The 13,393-nt window shown below is 36.4% G+C and overlaps 1 protein-coding gene across 1 annotated transcript in view; it reads left to right on the forward strand.

Moving 5' to 3' along the window:
- LOC107558036 (thrombospondin type-1 domain-containing protein 7B-like) overlaps window positions 1-4,748 on the forward strand; it is an 85,562-nt gene extending 80,814 nt beyond the window's left edge. Inside the window, exons 14-16 of the mRNA XM_016241642.1 lie at window positions 2,041-2,186; window positions 4,305-4,479; window positions 4,738-4,748. Coding sequence (XP_016097128.1) covers window positions 2,041-2,186; window positions 4,305-4,479; window positions 4,738-4,748 — 332 coding nt within the window. The remainder of the gene's footprint in view (window positions 1-2,040; window positions 2,187-4,304; window positions 4,480-4,737) is intronic.
- The last annotated feature ends 8,645 nt before the right edge of the window (window positions 4,749-13,393 follow it).

A 13,393-nucleotide genomic window follows, 5' to 3' on the forward strand; every position in this document is an offset into this window, starting at 1 on the left:
CCTGTTTGCCTGATGGAACGGTGTTATTGCTTCATGCAGTATAAAATGTGCTAATTACTAGCCTTAAGAGCAGCCCGGGTCCCTATGGTTCAAATGACCCAGCTCCTTAGGAGTTCAGCTTGTTTTTCTCCTAATTAGGCACGTTCAACACAATCTTCATTAATTTTCATTCAGCCATCAGCTTTTCTATCTCGGCCAGGCAGTTTACTTTTTAAATCCAAAAGGGAGTTCTTCAGGCTATGCAAACAGGAAGTTCTCAGCATGTTTTCGGTTACATACACAGGTGTAGAAATAAAAGCAAGCTGTGCTGGCTGTAAAAAGGACGTTTCTTGTCTGTGTCAAAGCAGTGTTGTCTCTTGCACACCTCACTGGAGACCGAGAGATTGGGGTTCATTATGTGTTGTATATATGCACAGAGTTTTAATGCATCTGGAAGTGGAGCTCAGGAAACCCAAAGAACTCTGTGCTTTCCCCTTTTTCTTTCTTCATTCTAGCCCTCTTTTCTATCTATTTCCCCGCAACCCTCCTCCATCTTCCTACAGGATCAAGTAGAGATATTTCCTCTGTCAAATCACGTCGTTTTAAAGGCTCCCTCATCTGGCCGGAGTGCTTCTGTTTTAATGAATGACATGCTTGAAGCAGCCAGCTGTAGAGGCGGCTCTTGCAGGCAGCACAAAACATGAATTTGATGAGCAGTTATGTTGTGCTGTGAATGTAATTTCATTTTTTTTTCTCTTCTTGTTAAATGTTTAATGCTCGACTGGAAGGAGGGCTCTTTACAGTTAAACTCACTGGAGTGCAGTTCAGTTCAGTTATACAATTATGAAGGGTCTGTATTTTCCCTTTTTTTTTCTTCAGTATTTGGGTGAATGGAGTGATAGCCCCAAAACTGTATTCTTCTGAAAAGCTTGGCCTAAACTTCAGTGCTGTCAGTTTCCATGTTAATTTAGGACGTTGTTAACTCTAATGTGTGGTTAGGCAGGCCTAGACCTGCTATATGCAGTGAACTTCTATATGTCCCTGCTGTGTAAAATTGTTCATCATTTACTCACCCTCATGTCATTCGTTCTTCTGTGGAACACAAAAGAAGACGTTTTGCAAAATGTCCAAGCTGCTCTTTTCCATACATTGAAAGTGAATGAAGACCAAGTGCTGTCAAGCTCCGAAAAGAGCAAATAAGTATCATTGTGCGCTGTGTAGATTACCAAGTCTTCTGTCATATGATAGATGTGTGTGAGAAACAGAAAGAAATTAAAGTCATGAATCACTCAAAATCTTTGTGTAACTCTCATTTTTGTTTACTGGTGTTTCTTCACATATGGACAATTTTGGGCCCGTGGACTTGTAGAAAAACCTTTCTCATTAGTTTACTTAACTTGTTCATTAACAATGTCTAACAGTGGGCATATATACATCACAGGAGGAGTCATTTGTTTTTTTTTTTGTTTAGTTTTTTATTTCCACCATGTCTTAGTTTTTTAATTGTGTTTAATCTCATTCTTTTGTGAAAGTGTTTTATGCAGCAGCAGCTTGTTGTCCACCACAGAGAGCCACTGGATAAGAAATCCTTTTTAGGTCTTACAGCTCAGAATCAGTGTAAATGGTTCATTTAAATTGGTTCATTACTGGCACGGTCTCCTTGATATGCACTGACATCTATCAAATACACTAAAAAGGTATATTTATTTTATGAAATAAATATTAAATAATTTATTTTTTATAATAAATATAATAATAATTTAATAAGTTTAGATGATCATAGTTTTAAACATGCCTAAACTGGCCTGGATCAACATGAAATTCATACTGGTGTAAGATGATCTTGAGCCATCTCAGATGACTGTTTCTGTCTATTCCTGAATTGTACAGTTTATAAATATTGCAACTATACGTGTGAATAATACATGAATCCACATCATTGTCCCAAGCTGCTAGAGACTCTAATGCAGGCTTGATGTATTTTTAGCCCATTATCTGCTGTTTGCCATATTTTCATACAGTGCATTCACAGATGTCTCTTCACGTACATCTCTGTTGCAGGTGTTATGATTCGCTCTCGCAGCATGCTTCAGCAAGCTCATGAAGAGGGACGCCCGTGCGCCTCTCAGCTTTCCCTGACCAAACCCTGTCCCATCAGCCCCTGCTACACGTGGCTTCTGAGCGATTGGTCTCCCTGCACAGTGGAGGTAGATTCTGGGCAAAAATAATTGGATCTGCATGTATTCTGCAGTTACTGGTTATTGCACATCACCTAACCTGAGGGCATTCAATCCATGTTTCATATGACCAAGTGGTGTTGAGACCAGCCGCCCGGCATACCTGTCTGTTACTGGCACAACACTTGAGTTCTTTAATTGAATTTTGTAGAAATTGCACACATGCCGAGTTTGTGTGTGGGAGAGAGGGACTTTGTGTCATTGAGACGTGAGGTAACTGCTGATTAAAATTATGCTGCGATCCACAGTCTTATCATTAGAGGAGAACAGTGGCAGAGTTCAGATTTTCATCTCCTCTCTTCTGCTTTTCTCTCCTCTCTCCTTTGTATCTGCAAAGGATTTTAATTGTATGTCTTGGGGTTTTGCACACATCCCTGGAGTCATGCTTGGCCAGATCAAAAGCTGTCCTCCTCATAATATGAACAAAAGAAACGTTGCACACTTTTAACATATATTTGTGCTTTCTTTGGTGCTTGGTGTGTTGGACACTTTTCTATTCATAAACATTAACACAATTCTGTGATATGTGTGAGTCAGCCACGTCTATCAGCGGATCCATCTATGAGCATATATCTGTGTAAGCGCTCGGTGAAGAGTGTGAAGCGATGGTCATTGTAGCCAATCACAGACATATCTGTTGAGCACGAGAACACAATGGCTGGAAATATTGGTATCGTCACATTATAAAAATGTTAGTACCGACTGGTACCGACATCGGTACTTTTAGTTGTAGCTTGTGTTATTACATACAATTCTAGAGACATGCTAAACCAAAAATCTGAAAAGATGCAATTTTCATAGTTAACATTTGCAAGGCAAATGATGTTTAATTGAAAAAGAAAATTTGTAACACATGCAATAACAACAGGAAGAAATGTGATATTGAGGTTAAACAGTCCATGAACTTCATGGAAGAGTGAAGAAAAAGTGAAAACTGCAAAAAGTGTATATATATATATATATATATATCAGTATTTTAATTATTTGTTATATAATTAATTAAAGGTGAAGTATACAGTTTCTGCACTAATAGTGTCACCTATTTGCAAATGCCCCTTCCACTTGACTCATCATGCCCTTATAATGATTATTATTCTTACAATATCTTATTATTTTATCTGGGGCTTGACAGTTAAGACCCAATGTGTGACAAAAATGTAGGTTTAGCTTACCTGTGGAGAAGAAACCGTGCAGGTTCATTGTCTCAATTGAAACCCAAACACTGCACTTCTGTAACCGAATCTGAATTTCTTTTCAATATCACGTGTCAGCTGTGGTCCCACACCAGCTAAACACCCTCTGGCTCAGCCTGCCACAGTAGCCACACCCCAAACTCGTACCATTGGCTGAGCTGATTAAGATAATGTATTTTAGACTTTAGCAAACTTTAGCTTTAGGCAAAATTTGTTTATGACAAGAATTTAAGGCATTAAAGGGATAGTTCACCCAAAAATGAAAATTGTCATTTACTCACCCTTTATTTTCAAGAATGTTCTTATCCAAACAGTTGATGGTAGCTATTAACTAATATAGTATAGAAATACTGTTGAAGGCATAGTCTACCATCAACTGTTTGGTTACCAACATTCTTCAAAATATCTTCTTTTGTGTTGAACAGAAGAAAGAAACTTAAAGGTTTGGAACAACTTGAGGCTGAGTAAATGATGACAGAATTTTAATTTTTGGGTTAACTATCACAGAAGTTTGTTAGATTTATACTTGCAACTAAACAAAAGCATCTTTAAAAATGTTAAATTATTAATTTTAATTTTAATTTAACAAAAAAATAGATATAATTACAAAAGGTCTCTGAAAACAAATATCTTATGCAATATTGTGTGTGTTTTTTTATTTTAGGATGTTTAGATATTTTTATTGGCAAATAGGACAAAAATACTGATAAAATTTTTTGCTGTGATAGTTGAAAGCTCAGCTGTGTGATCAGGTCAAATACTCACATTCATGAGAAATGCATGTTTCAATCCCAGCTGTCAGTCATCCAGAGAGAGGTGTCACTGTAATAAGCTCCTCTGCCTCACTGCTCACAGCTCGTCCAGATTAATGAGTCAGCCGTGTGGTTTTGTGCAGGGGGCAGAATGTGGAGAGGGCAAGAGGGAGAGGAACCTGACGTGTGTGGTGCACTGGTCAGACTGGCCGGACAACTCCTTCCCTTCGAAAACGGTAGAGGACGAGAAATGTGGAGACCGGGTGAGAAAGGAAAGCGAGCAGGAACTGCAGCAGCCCTGTTTCGTCCCCTGTCCAGGTACAACACTGATTCAAAGCAACATTTCTTTTACTTCTTGTTTACATTTTTGTGCACTAATGCTCATGATTCATTGAACACGATTTATTGTTTCATAATCAGTGGCGGATGTTGATAAAGGAATGTTTTTTACTACTACTCACTACATCACAGTAGAAATATCCTAGGAATTAATATTTGTCCTGTTCAGTGAAATGAAATGAAAGTTTGTCGAGCAATGTCCCACTTTTTTAACCTGTGAATACATTTCACCTTCAGGCTATCGTTGACTTGTGTTAGCCTTACTTCGGTGTCTCTCTTCATTTCATAAATGTGCTGCGTGCTCTCAGGGATGAACATATGCTGGGAAGAGAGGGGAAGAAAGATGTCAGAGTAAGAAAGGTAGAGACAAAAAAGAGAGAATCTAAGAAATGAACGAGTTAGAGAGGGTGGCATATGGTGTGCAGTGTGCAATGCTGTATTATATGTTTCGGCAGTTCCAATAAGGGATGAAAATAGACTGGCTTCATGAAGATGATGGATAATGAGATGCCTGGGCACACAGATTGTCTCTAATAGCTGCAGAATCAAAAGGATGTCATGGCTGAAGAGCTTGTGCTAGCGTGCGCAGGTGGGGGTGTAGCTGTCGCTGTGAATCGGCCTGTGTTCTGAGGCATTCGAAAGGGTCAGTGATGTATTACCTTCAGCTAAGGAAGCATTAATTGTATCTGAAGACTTCATCTTACATTCAATTCTATGACAGGAGGATCAGATCAATCTCACTGGCCTGCACAAGTAAAAAAAAAAAAAAAATTTATTATTCTTCTTCTTATTATTATTATTAGTAGTAGTAGTAGTAGTAGTAGTAGTAGTTTGAATTTGAAGTTTGAATCTAGATTTGTAAGTTTAAATGTGTCATTTTTAAGTAAGCGATAATGTACATCCAGCCGGTTGTTATCGCAGAATAAACTCCGACAGGATGATCAGGACCCCGATGCGAAGCTATTTACCACATAAGTAAATAATCAGAATATTGATTTGAGTTAAAATATTTTATTAGCTCTTTAAACGCAAGCTTCACAAATGGCTTTGAGCCTAGACGCATTTCAGACAAGACAGACATTGAAGGCATAATGGATCAGATCAATCTCACTGGCCTGCACAAGTAAAAAAAAAAAAAAATGTATTATTCTTCTTCTTATTATTATTAGTAGTAGTAGTAGTAGTAGTAGTTTGAATTTGAAGTTTGAATCTAGATTTGTAAGTTTAAATGTGTCATTTTTAAGTAAGCGATAATGTACATCCAGCCGGTTGTTATCGCAGAATAAACTCCGACAGGATGATCAGGACCCCGATGCGAAGCTATTTACCACATAAGTAAATAATCAGAATATTGATTTGAGTTAAAATATTTTATTAGCTCTTTAAACGCAAGCTTCACAAATGGCTTTGAGCCTAGACGCATTTCAGACAAGACAGACATTGAAGGCATAATGTATCACTAACTAGACAACTTTTCAGCACAAAAATAAAGACGAGGACATAATAAAACTTTAGGTGAGAAGAAAGCGTTTTAAAGTCTTACCTGTTTATTATCTTAAATCCATTACAGTGTACAAAACAATCATTCTGTCAACAAGACAAACACTTCTATAATAACGTTACAGTAAGCCTACTATTAATACTGAAGTCTTCTGGTTTCATTTTACAGTAAATACAGGCACAAGATGATAGCAGTTGTGTTTGAATGAAACTAGAGAGATCACAGCAGTGTGATATAAGAAATGTGAAAGATGCGCTGGCACAAAATAACCGGATGAGCGGTGTGATATTCGGTGTTATGTTGCGACTGACCTATCAGAATCACGTATTCGAGAATTGTGTAATAAGTTTAAATACATAAACCTTAGAGTTTTAGTGTAATCATTTAACCAGATGCGAACGCTAGTAGCAGTGTTAACAAATAAAGATATATATATATATATACAGTGGGTACGGAAAGTATTCAGACCCCCTTAAATTTTTCACTCTTTGTTATATTGCAGCCATTTGCTAAAATCATTTAAGTTATATATATATATATATATATATATATATATATATATTCTAATGTAATATGCAGTAATATATGTGCTTTGTATGGAAGCCCATTTCTGATAAATATTATATGACAGTCATAATTGACTGTTGAAATTAGATGAAAAAAGTGTAACTTTTTATGGCATATTTATGACTTTTTATGTCATAATTATCTAATAATTATTATTTAACAAAGTGTGAAATTAGTTTCCATAGTTTAAAATCTGATTTAAAATGAAATTATTTTGAATATGTGCATTTTGCGTTTTTTTGGGATATGACGCGTATACATCATTCTAGGTGTACAGTATGCTAATTTTCATTCAGTTTACTGTGGGACTTCCACAATGTACAGTAGTTTGTAGTGAATGAATGAACAAGTCAGCTGTTTTGGACACAGCATATGCATGAATGCATAAAATGTCTCTGTCTCTTGTAATCTCATGCACCTTGTAAGTTCATCACTACAACAAAGATGTCATGATAGAAATTCAGTCCTCTCTTCCCACGACTCTCAGGTGTATATCAGAAGGTCTCTTGGCATCTTGTTGACGCCTACATCACTGCACTGTATAAGATACATCAGAGATGTTCAGACAGCACTGTCTAAACAAATGAATCGCATTTCATAATTTACAGAATGATGGTGCGTGCAGTCAGTCCCAAAGCTCTGATTTTAAAGGTAAATTGAATTTGAGTGTAGTGTGAATAAATCCTACATATTCAGTGGAGATCTGTGAGGGAAATTTTCTAACATTGATCAAACCAATAAAATATTGAAGTAGGTTTTTTGCACCCTTACCCAGACTGTCTATACCTTGGGGTCAATAACATTTTTTAAAAGAAAAGTATTTAATTAAAGAAATACATTTATTGAGCATTGATCCATTACATTTATCAAATGTGACAGTAAAGACATGTATAATGTTACAAAAGGTTTCTGATTTTCTTTTCTAATTTCTGTTCATCAAAGAATCCTGAAAAAAGCACAACACTGTTTTCAACATTGACAATAATAAGAAATGTTTCTTGAGCATCAAATCAACATATTAGAATGGTTTCTGAAGGATTGTGTGACACTGAAGACTGGAGTAATGATGCTGAAAATTCAACTTTGCATCACAGGAATAAATTACATTTTTAAATATTTTTTCTATGAGAAAAGACTTTTTAAAATATAAAAATATAGTCTTTTTAAATATTTCACAATAATATTGTTTTTATTGTATTTTTGATCAAATAAATGCAGGATTTGTGAGATTTCTTTCTAAAGCATTAAAAACAATCTTACCAACCCCAAAATTGTATTTATACAGCGGGTATAAAAAAGAATCAGCCCCCTTTAAAATAATCACATTTTGTTGCTTTGCAGCCTGAAATAAAGACAGACACAGTTTTTGATTTATCCAACTGTATTTACTCAGTGCAACTTATAACATCCAAGTGAAAGATATAACACCAACCTGTCCGAAAATAATAAATAAATAAAAAAAAGTTGGAAAAAGGACCACCCCCTTCTAAAAATGACTTGTGAACTCAATCAGGTGTAGCTAATCACCTTCTCAATAGCACACAAAGCCATCTGACTTGAACTGTGATCAGCTGTGGTCATTTTGATTACCACATGAAAAGAGCTTTCCTGTAATATTATACATAATATTATCTTTCAGATCATTGGTTATGTTCAGTTTTTTAATCTGATGGACCACAATTACATTTTGTAGTCCTGTGTGTGTGTGTTATTAGGTCTGAGTGCAGTCTTGCTTGCTTAGAAGCATATATACATATACACATATATATATATATATATATAGTGCTTTGGCTTTGTTTGGAATAATTTTTGTTGGCGAAATAGAGCAAAAACAGGCAATGTGGTCTCTTAATACTAACTTCTTTATTGAACCGTTGTATAAAATCACTATCCCATTTCTAATCGTGCTGATTTTTGTAGAGAAAAAACGGCATGTTTCGTGTGATATTGGTTAACTTTATGAAATGATATAAATGTATACATTTTCTGCCACCATATCTTGAATTTTGTGATCATCCTAAATGCATTTTAATTTAACTGAATCATGCAGTGAAAGAACACACTCTAAATGTGCACACGCACTAGTCTAACCTACTAGACTTACACGTACACGTGCACTCTGTAGGTGTGTTTGGTTTGGTTTTTGCAATATACTATATTATCGTTGATGATAAATATCGCACACCCCTAAAGGACACATTAGATTGCCAGTAAAGACATTTATAATGTTTTTATCATAGAAACCAAAAAACTGCACTCACAGTTTCCACAAAAATATTAAGCAGCACAACTGTTCAGCATATCAGCATGATTTCTGAAGGATCATGTGACACTGAAGATTGGAGTAATGACTGCTGAAAATTCAGCTTTGCCATTACAGGAATAAATTACATTATAAAATATATATTTAAATTAAAAAAAAGTTATTTTAAATTGTAATAATATTTCACAATATTACTGTTTTGTACAGTATTTTTGATCAAATAAATGCAGCCTTGGTGAGCAAGAGACTTATTTCAAAAACATTCAAAAATATTTTAGACCCCAAACTTTTTAACAGTATTTTATTAATTATATTTGGGATTATATTATAAACAAATTGAAATTCAGACCTGTGTTGTAATGTTTGTTAATAGCTTATTAAACCAGGTGCATTCCGATGCAGCAGTACCTCAAGTGACCCACCAAATATTATTTGATCTCAAACTGAGTTTGTGCAAAAATGTATTAATATACATTAAACAAAAATACTATATTAAAGGGGCCATATGATGTTGCTAAAAATAACATTATTTTGTGTATTTGGTGTAATGAAATGTGTTTAAGGTGTTTAAAGTTAAATAAATTCATTATTTTCCACATACTGTACATTATTGTTTCTCCTTTTTGCCCCGCCTTTCTGAAACGCGTCGATTTTTACAAAGCTCATCGGTCTGAAAAGTGAGGTGTGCTCTGATTGGTCAGCTATCCAGTGCATTGTGATTGGCCGAATACCTCAAGCGTGTGACAGAAATGTTACGCCCCTTACCATACTGTGATGCCTTGTCCCGGCCGGAGCGATGAGACAAAAACATGAAAACCCATTACAAACGAAGCATTTGTTGCATCCAGTGGGGACATAATTACGGATTATAACTGTCTTTTTACGCATTGCATCGCGCCACGTAAACATAAACCCATGTCTGCATTTGTGATCGGAGAAATAACAAACAACAAGCACTACTCTACACTGCTCAAAACTCGCGTTTGAATCGTCAGTGGCAAATTTTTTAAATATGAAAACATACTTACAGTCTGTGAGTCAGAACAGCCGACATTGTAGTCTACTCTACCAGGATCAGGAAACAGTCCTCCATAAAATGTGCTGCACACAATATAACACCATAATGGTTTTGCAATGTAAGGATCTCATTACACCATTTTTTTCTATCCACTAGTGGGCTTCTTCTCTGAATTAAAGTTGTTCTAAAGTGTTACAAAACTTAGCAGGATCTTCTTTTGCTAAGAGTAGTTTTTGCATCATCCATTCTGTGAGTCTCAAAGGATCCAGGTCTGTTGCTACAGGAGAAGCTCTCTGTGCAGCTCATCAGACTGCTGTCTTTTGTCTTTTATCTGCGAGATGTGTTCAGAGACCTTGTCATATCAGGTATACAAGCATCTTAATGGCTGTGTGACACACCTCATTCTTTCCTCTGAGCTCAGAAGGGAAGATAGTGAAAAGGTTTCTTCAGGTACATTGTCACCAGCGTGAATGTGCCATCTGTTACTGCTGCAACAGGCCCCTGTGTGGAAACCACAAGCAATAAAAATGATACTCCTATATATTTCAGTGGTGATCACACTCCTGTTTTCTGATTACACAGATGGAAGAATAAAGCAGTGGGTCTATGGGTTAACAGCTGGAGGATTCATTCTCATATTATTCATAATTACTGTGGCCTTTCTGTTTTGGTATGTATGCTATCAAATTTTAACACACTCACCATTGAATGGAAAGACAGTACGTGTTTGAAAACAGTCAATTTTTTTGTGTGTGTGATTTTGGTTGATGAGAGAAATTGCACTTCACCTATTGACTATTTGTTATAAGCCTTTATTCTGACTTATAATAACATGTTGCTCCCATCTAGTGGTATAGTGTAGAAATAAAATAGAGGGCAGCAGTATATATCTTACATTTCACTGATCTCTCTTTTTCCCCTCGCCTTTATGCCAGCAAACCATCCAAACAGAGTAAAAGTTCATCTCCACCACAGAAGCCCCTGACTCTGGCCTATGACGGGGATGTGGACATGTGATCAAGCTCGCTGTGACTGTACATTCAAAGCACAAGCTGGACTACGTGCAACATTTTAATATGTTCATTTCTCCAAGGCACCCTTTGGATTTTGGGAAAAAGAAAAAAAAGACACAGACATCGAAGAACATTTCGATCTTGAAGTCTGAAGCGTACACAAAACATTGTGTGCAAGACAGCAAGGACAAAGGTTGTGGATCAGTGGTCGTAGTCGTGAAAATCGTGACATTTAAAGAGGGTACAAGACACAGCTGACATTCCATGGACCAGATGGAGGACTTCGACATTGTCTTGCCGTGATTTTTCTTACATCAGAAAAAAAAAGTGGTATTTCTGCTGCCGTCCATGTTGGCTGGATAGTCTATTTAAAGAACAGAACAGTTTGAACAAAACCTCTGTTTGAGACCCATCCGGATGATCTGCTGCTCTTAGACTGAGTACATCAAAAGGCTTCGGTGTATTTCTAAATTAGTCCACCGATGTGAGAAGCTAAAATGTGTATAGCTTATAATAAAAAAAAAATTTCAGGGGTTGCTGACAAACCCTGGAAAAAATGGCTATATATATATATATATATATATATATATATATATACATTAAAGCCCAATTGTGTGTGTGCATGCTGGATTGATTTTGTCATACACTGGATTATTCCAAAAGTGGCCTTGCAAATTTTATGGAAACAGTGACAAAGTCAACAGTGTGTTTTGTTCATTTGATTCCCTTGGTTTTTATTTGTTGCCCCTTAGAACTGACTTGTTTACATGGCTTCTTCTTCTTCTAATATGTTCAGTATGCTCTCAGCACTATACAGTTGCCTGTAAAACACTGATCTTTAGTTACATAGTACTTTCTGTTTTAATTGTGTGTACTTGAAGAGTTGAATGAAAATGCTAATAAATTGTGATACTCTGTGGGAAATGTTCTTGCTTGTTAATCCTATGTTAATCTGCATCAAAGATGGATGGTGGTTTCAGCCAGGGGCGGACTGGGACAAAAATTCAGCCCTTGCACTGTAGCCACACCGGCCCACATTACCACACTGACACAGCCCCACGCACGGACACACACATTCACTACATACATTTGTGTACAGATGGTGAAATAATATAAGCAGTACCATATATGTAACAGATATTTAAACATTTCATGTATGTGTCTGGCAAACAATGCTTACTACTTTTTAAAGAGCACACGTTTATAACTAATTTACACATACAGTAAAAACAAACAAAAAAATAATCTGAGGATGCTGTAGAGTCTGTGTGCTGTCTGTTTATGCCATTTGTCTGCTGTTACTGTCATTCACTACAGTATGTTGTTCTTTGTTGTCACTGTCTGTCTGTTGGGTTTTACCTACCTCTACCATACTCCTCCCTGTCTCTGCTTGGCCTACTGTAGCATCCTTCCTCACAGCACTGGTGTTGAAAGACCAGGGGTCTCTGGCTGTACTGATTCCAGCAACATCCTAGTTAATGAACACAGTATAGGACTTAAACATTACAGCAAAATATTTTCTCACTGACTGCTCTCAACATTGGAATACACATGAATACAAACAAGTAATAATAGCAAAAAAGGGAATATAATATATAGAAAAAACTATAAATAGTAGCAGCAGCAGCACAATTATTTGTGAATTAAAGTATGCTGAAGTGTTGCTAGTATGTGCTGCATGTGCATTTGTGTGTGATCTCTCTCTCTCTCTCTGTGTGTGTGTGTGTGTGTGTGTGTGGGTGTGGGTGTGGGTGTGTGTGAGAGAGAGACACAGGACAAGGTTCCTCCTATCCTAAGAGTTAATTAATAGTTAATTAGAGCCACAATATTAAGAAACTGGCAGCATCTGTATCAGGTTGTGTCTCTCTCATTGTGTCTTCCTACCTCCATAACACTTGACTCTGCAGTCCACCCTACCTAAGGATTAATTGCATACTGTAAACTTATGTACTGTATGCATGCTCAATGTTTTATTTTAATATATGACTATCTACATATTCAAAGTAAAGTTCACTACAAATGTCTATAGTACTATGGCTATTGCTATTGGTTTTTGATGTGTTAGACTATTGCAAGTAACCTACATCAGTTTTTACCCTAAATCCCACTTTATCTGCTGATATTTCAGTCATGCAATTCAGCAACAGGCTCATTAACACTTAACTTAACCAATTATCACGAAGCAATGACATTTTAAACTATACTGGGGTTCTACGCTAAGCTTACAACTGTTTAATACAATGTAGGCTACTGTCAAAAAAACAAAAACACGAGCTAACTGGTAGAAGTAGTATGAAAATGACTTGTGCTAGCTGTATTTTCTGTTTTCTGCAGCAGCCGAATTTAAACCTTTTGAAAAGAGTTTTCAAATACGCATTTAGCAGCATCGGACCTAAGCCTTTTTTTCTCAAAGTTTTTCTGCACTGCCTTTCCTTTTTTACGGTCCATTATCTATCTAGCTTTTACTGAAAATTAGCTCGTGTTGCAATCTCACTGATGACGTGCTTGATTTTGACTGAACGGTTCGGTCG

Source organism: Sinocyclocheilus grahami, unplaced genomic scaffold, assembly GCF_001515645.1.
Source record: "Sinocyclocheilus grahami isolate Dianchi unplaced genomic scaffold, SAMN03320097.WGS_v1.1 scaffold630.1, whole genome shotgun sequence".
NCBI classification, from domain to species: domain Eukaryota; kingdom Metazoa; phylum Chordata; class Actinopteri; order Cypriniformes; family Cyprinidae; genus Sinocyclocheilus; species Sinocyclocheilus grahami.